This window comes from Urocampus carinirostris, chromosome 5 (assembly GCF_059441175.1).
Source record: "Urocampus carinirostris isolate Australia breed hairy pipefish chromosome 5, RoL_Ucar_1.0, whole genome shotgun sequence".
Taxonomy (NCBI): Eukaryota; Metazoa; Chordata; class Actinopteri; order Syngnathiformes; family Syngnathidae; genus Urocampus; species Urocampus carinirostris.
Genome location: NC_142353.1, coordinates 38,875,846 through 38,882,393, shown reverse-complemented (window position 1 = coordinate 38,882,393; position 6,548 = coordinate 38,875,846). Strand labels below are relative to the sequence as shown.

General features: G+C 42.0%; 1 protein-coding gene across 2 annotated transcripts; it reads right to left on the bottom strand.

Annotated features, from left to right (window-relative positions):
• Nucleotides 1-814: 814 nt before the first annotated feature.
• On the bottom strand, nt 815-4,894 carry myl7 (myosin, light chain 7, regulatory). 2 transcript variants are annotated; one of them, XM_088335205.1, is made up of 7 exons: nt 4,798-4,894; nt 4,633-4,734; nt 4,490-4,565; nt 1,336-1,440; nt 1,187-1,265; nt 1,065-1,113; nt 815-986 (listed from the first exon to the last, which is right to left on the bottom strand). In XM_088335205.1, exons 1-7 carry the CDS (start codon nt 4,798-4,800, stop codon nt 882-884), a joined length of 519 nt encoding a protein of 172 aa, XP_088191331.1. In that variant the 5' UTR covers nt 4,801-4,894; the 3' UTR covers nt 815-881. The 2 variants fall into 2 exon arrangements, with proteins under 2 accessions (XP_088191331.1, XP_088191329.1); XM_088335203.1 differs by having other exon boundaries at nt 815-1,113.
• Between the last annotated feature and the right edge of the window lie 1,654 nt (nt 4,895-6,548).

The following is a 6,548-nucleotide window of genomic DNA, read 5'->3' as shown; positions in this document are numbered from 1 at the left end:
AATGGATAGATTTATTGATGGCCAGATGGATTTATGGATGGATGGGCTGATAAATGGATGGATGGATAGATTTAAAGGATGATGGATACATGGATGGAATTATTAATGGATGGATGGATGGATTTTTTGATGTCAATACTGTATGAACGAATGGATTGACATATGGATTGATGTATTTATGAATGGATGGATTTATTGATGGACAGATGGATTTATAGGATGATGGATACATGAATGGATTTCTTAATGGATGGATGGATGGATTTTTTGATGTATATACTGTATGGACGAACGGATTGATGGATGGATGGATGGATCTATGAATGGGTGGATTTATTGATGGACAGATGGATTTATGGATGGATGGATAGATTTATAGGATAATGGATACATGTATGGATTTATTAATGGATGGATGGATGGATCTTTTGATGTATATACTGTATGGACTGGATTGATGTATGGATGGATGTATTTATGAATGGATGGATTTATTGATGTACGGATGGATTTATGGATGGATGGGCTGATAAATGGATGGATGGATAGATTTATAGGATGATTGATACATCGATGGATTTATTAATGGATGGATGTATGGATTTTTGACGTATATCCTGTATGGACGAATGGATTAATGTATGGATGGATGGATATACGGATGGATAAATGTTTGGATTTCTATATGAATGGATCAATCCAGGGATGGATACACTGTGTGGGTGGATGAGTGGATGGATGGATGAAAAAAACGATCCGACCGAGTGTTTTAAGAAAAAAAAAAATAAGATCGACCAGGTTGTGACCAGATAGAGACAGTACATAATTGTAGTGTTTATTGCATCTTATTCCAGGTATGCTTCAAACATGGACAGGCCGGTTCAGGACTCTTCCTTCTCATCTCCATGCGTGATGATGTAGCAGAGGGACTTGTAATCGATGTTCCCCGTGGGGTCGATGGGAGCCAGCGCAAAAGCTTGATCCACCTTGAAAGTCAAGCCACAGAACACATGACCCAATACTTGGAACGAGAAGTTTAAAAGGTTTAAGGAACGGGAACAGACCTCCTCCGCAGTGAATCTATCCGCCTGGTTCAGCAGCAGTCGTCGAAATCTGCACCAGGAGATGAGCCAAACCATTTAGCGGAAAGCTTAGACGTTAACGTGATGAGTTTTTCAGGTCTTACTCGTCCTTGTTGACAAATCCTGTGCCGTTGGGATCGAAGAGCTTGAAGGCAGCGAGGATGGTGTCTTCTGGGTCCGTCCCTGAGGAACAAAGTCCACACGATCAACAAAATACCGGGGAAAGGATCTCATTTGTCCGGGCGGATCTCACCGTTGAGTTTCTCACCAAACAGGGACAAAAAGACTGTGAAGTTGATTGGTCCTTTGCCCTCATTCAGCATCTCGTCCAGCTCTTCGTCCTTTACGTTGAGCTTTCCTGGTGCACACAAACACAAAATATGTATTCCTCTGCAAGGGCTTGCTCTATTTATTTATTTATTTTCATCGTAACCATGGTTAACATGTGGTCTATTTTCTGTAGATTGTAGATCATTTCCATAAGGATCTGTTACGGTCTGGTAAGAAGGCCCCAACCCGGGTTCGAACTGGGCACAGGTGTGTCTAATCACCACACACCTGTGCTCAATTATTCTGAATCCTGTATAACAGGGGTCGGGAACCTTTTTGACTCAAAGAGCCATAAAAGCAAAAAATATTAATTTTATTTTGGGAAAGAGCCACACCATATATTATGAGACAAATTTACTAAATTGCTAAACCCGCGCCCCAGACAAAAGCTTAGTCTTCAGCACATTTATTTTTGATGATTTGATAAAAATTATGAAAAGAGAATAATGCCAGAGCCCCTGTCCCAAATTCAACAAACAGACCACTTTAAACTTGTCTCTTTCTTGCAATTACTCAAGATCGGTTAAACTCCTTTTGACCCTTTTTTTCATACATATTGGTTTCAAAACCAGATGCAAGCAGTTATTTTGTAAAAACGTCACAACATTCTGAGAATAGGGAGCCTTATGTGCTTACCTTTGGCGAGAGATGGGAGGGAATGCTTGTACTTTTTGCATAGCTCCACCCATCCCTCCCACTCACCCAATCAAATGACTAAGTTCTCTTCCGGTGTTTTGGCGTATTTACAGTTCTGTGGATTCATCATAAAGTATCTGAACACTGAACACAGATTATATAGTGAACTTTTAAATAAAGGATTCTTTAGCGTTGTACAGCCAAAACGAGTTTTTTTTCCCCTTTTTTTGTGTGACACCTTGACTGTAAATTGTAGTGAAAAACGTGCCCTATATATACTGCGAAGTGTTTCCTTCACATTTAGCTTTTGTTTGGCTTTACGTGTACCTGTATAGGATAGACAATCCCGGTTTTGAACAAGATGGAGAAATTTTGCATGCAATCAAATTGGTCTCTGAGCCACAGATACTCATAGAAAGAGCCATATATGGCTCGCGAGCCATAGGTTCCCTGCTGTATAAAGACATTTTGAACATCACACGTCATCGGGTCTTGTTCATTCCTCTATCATGCTCGATCTACTTCATTTTGTTAGTGGTTTAGCTCACACGAGTTATTTATTTACTAATTTACTTGCATATTTCATTTTTATTTTTTTATTTTTTTTTCTGAGCTGGACTTTGTTATGTTTTGTTCAGACATTTTGTTGTACTGTGAACCCCTCGTTTGTCACCTTTTACCTCCTTTTTTTGCTGAATACCATCCCTCTTTTTAAGCACCCCTGCCTCCAGTTTCTGCTTTTCCCACATGGGTCCATCAACTCAAAACCTTAACAGAGTGACCTGACCAACAAAAGACCCAGTAGGATGGTCCTTCATCCCTGTCCCGGCAGCAGGCTTTTGGTTCCTGTCCCGGCGACGAGAAGATAGACCTCCGGCCCCGGCTGGTTTCTTGTCCTGACGGCGAGGGAAAGCCCCTCGGCCGCGCCTGGGATCCTGTCCTGGTCTCGATGAGCAAGTTACTGAGCCGCGTCTGGTTTCCTGTCCTGGTGACAGGAGAAAGCACCTCGGCCGCACCTGGTTTCCTGTCCGGGTGGCAATGAGAAAGCCCCTCGGCTACGCTTAGTCCCCTGTTCTGGCAGCGAGGAGAAAGCCCCTCTGCTACGCCTGGTTCCCTGTCTTGGCAGAGGGGGAAAAGACCCTCAGCCGCGTCTGGTTTTCCGTCCTGGCGGGCAAGGAGAAAAGCCACTCGGCCGCGCCTGGTTTCCTGTCTCAGTGGCAAGGAAAAAGCCCCTCGGCTGCGCCTGGTTTCCTGTCTCAGCAACGGGGGTCAAGAACAGCCATCCGAGTTGTTTTAAAAAAGTGAAAATAAGGCTGCCTACCTAGCTAGTTGATCTAATAAGAACTTACCATAAATGAAGCTAATAATAATATTAATAGAGTTAGTGTGCTTGTCCTGATGTATTAATTTCAAGCTAGCTAGCTAAGAAAGCACAGTTGGATCTAAGACTTCTTTATAAATGACAGAAATTCAAGTTATTTCTATTGAGTCACAATCAAGCTAACTAGCCAGCTCACCCGGTCAGATTACTTCCGATGTATTTTAAAAAGGGAGTTTGATACCAACAAGCTAGCATAGCAAATGCCTTAGAATTGCAAATACTTGCACACAAAAACTTTTGCAAGTACCGATCGGCGGATCTGCCATGCAGAGTATCTAGGACCCAAAATTTTGCAACAGCCTAACGGACCAAAAAAAGAACCAAATGTCTGGAGCCTATCTAATACTCAGGGTTGGGTAGGGTTACTTTAACTGGATTACTTTCAATTACTTTTGGATTACTCCAATACCAAATATGCTCATAAAAGACAAAATAAACTAAATATGAATACAATTACTAAATTTTGTGCAAGCTCGGAATACATGGAACGGCAAAAAGGATGTTGTCAAGCTGTTTGGATTTATTTTCATTTTGTTTCTGTCGCATTTTATGTTAGTTTTGCTGGATATCAAAGAGATCAAAGCCAGGAGAGAAAGCTTACCACGTGTTGTGAGTCATCATTTTATTCATATTTAGTTTCTTTTGTCTTTTATGAGCATATTTGGTATTGGAGTAATCCAAAAGTAATTGAAAGTAATCCAGTTAAAGTAACCCTACCCAACCCTGCTAATACTCTCTCTAAAGAAAACCATCACACAGAAAATACATATATTATGTACTTCCCTCCCCCATCTATTATAATTTTCAAACATTTCTGGAAAAATCTCTAGGGAACCACTCAGGCACTGCATGTGACTCTAGAGCCACAGGTTGTTGACCCCTGGTTTGGGATGTAACTATATCGCAATTTGATGAGAAACCTGAGTCAATGTAATGGACTTCATTTAGCATATGCTGTGCCACAAAATGGCTCATGTCATGGTTAATTATTTTCACGTTTAGCGATAATAACGAGAAAAACACAGTTTAACAGTAATGACCTTGAGGGGACGGAGCCTACCCAGTTGTGCGTAGGTCTCCTTCAGGTCTTGCCTCTTAATCACGCCATCCCTGTCCTGGTCAATGCAGCCGAACGCCTTCAACAGAAAACCGAAACCACCCCTTAAATCCTAATTTTACTTTCCCTACTTTTAAAAGTCTTACCTCCTTGAACTCTTGAATCTGTGACTGCTCAAACATGGAAAAGACGTTGGAGCAGGACTTCTGAGCTCCCCTCTGTCTCTTATTGGACGCTTTCTTGCTTGCCTTTATAGGACACACCGTTAACCATAGATTCTGTATATTTTTTGTCCTCAGTTCTTAACTTACCATGTCTATGTTATCCCCGTGTCCTCCCAGCCCAGGTCTGATGCTGGGGTGGGTTTTATGTAGCCCACGTTATCTGCTAGGGCTTAGAATAAACTGCGGTGCCGGAGCGAGACCCTTACATGGAGGCAACTGCTGTCCGGTTGTCACCAAACGAGATAAGACGAGACCCAGGATTCCATCGGCTTGGACAACAGAGATAGGCTGAATTGGTTCGGTCCTCGTGTTTAACAACCTTAGGACTGAACCATCAGTAAATCCACCAAATCATATCTGGCTATGCTCATTAGCAGTGTTGAATTTACCTTGTATCAATTACTACAACTTCTTTGATATTCATGTATTCTACTGCTAGTTACACAGAACCATAGTGTCTTTAGAATGTCCATTTTAGGTTGTATTTAAATTTGTGGGGGCAAAAATGTAATAAAAGTAAAACATTCACAGTTTTTAGTGGTGGATATGACCTAGCCTAGTGGCCTAAGGGTTGGGCCCCTGCTAGGAGACTGGAAGATCATAGGTTCGAGCCTCAGCTAAGTCATAGACTTAGAATGGTTTTGGTTGAAATCGTCCACATTTCCAACTCAATGCAACTTCTATGCACCTCCTGTGTGAATGTGACAAATGTCCCACTTGTGCAGAAGAGGGGGGGGGGGGATTTTTTAAGGGTTATTGAGGACACAAGACGTCACGTGTGGAAGTACTCATGGATGCTGACTCGGTAGCGTATCTACCAAGTTGTTGAGCTACTGGATGCTGAATAGAGTTGTCCTCCCCAAATATTAATCACTTTCCCTTCATTGAATGCATACCTGTCAACCTCCACGGCTCCACGCCCGTAGAGACTGTCATATTTTCCCGCACAAAATACGAAATAATCGTACACCATATTTCTTTTTTTTTTCTGGAATGATGCATGATGGGAAATCCCCAGGCGGCAGACACATGCGATTGAAAAATTTGCGTTTTTCCATACAGATTTCCTTGTACGTCGTACTCGTCTTAAAATGCATAAAAACGTACTTTGTACGGCAAAAAACGTACAGGTTGACAGTTATATCAATGCCCTCTGTGTATTCTTCCGCCGTGGTGTGTCGATTTCCAGGCTACGCGGAAGAACATGGAAACCGGGCAGCCGCAGAAAGATTGATGAATCGATGGCTCGCAAGTCAGTGTTACTCCCGCTATATTTTTAATTACACAAACTTGTATGCTTGTCTGTGTTATCGTATGGCGGCCGCACCAGAGGGCACCTGCGCCCTATCGTGCGGTGCGCCCTGTGTAGTGGTAAATACAGAACCAGCTATGTAGACTGCACTTTTTAACCTGGTGCGCCCTATTGTCGTGAAAATACGGTACTGTAAAATTTGGTTTATTGTGTTTAATGGGCAGCAGGTCCAGAACCCTCCACAATACGCTGAAATAATCCATGTATTCTTAACATGTGCTCTCCAGGCCCAGCTCGAAGAAATCATCAACCAGGGATATTGGATCACGGCCGCACAGGTACTCTTCATTTTAGGCTGAAAGAACGCCAGGCATGACATTGATTTTCTCTCTCATCATCCGCTCGCAACATTGGGTGACTGGGGATAATGAATCGTGGCCAAAAAAGTACATACATATATACATATATCAACACGTTATACTGGGTATTTCTGTATTCTATTTATTTTATTATTATTTTATTTTTCAACACAAGGATACTGCTGGAAGTGTGAATTTCCCTACGGGAATGAATAAAGTATCTATCT

Bases quoted from the DNA above. Each gene is read 5' to 3' on its own strand.
- myl7 (XM_088335203.1), bottom strand. The intron at 4,566-4,632 runs GTAAGACTTTTA...TTTCTGTTGAAG, and splicing joins AGATTCAAGAGTTCAAGGAG to GCGTTCGGCTGCATTGACCA. The intron at 1,266-1,335 runs GTGAGATCCGCC...TTTGTTCCTCAG, and splicing joins GTTTGGTGAGAAACTCAACG to GGACGGACCCAGAAGACACC.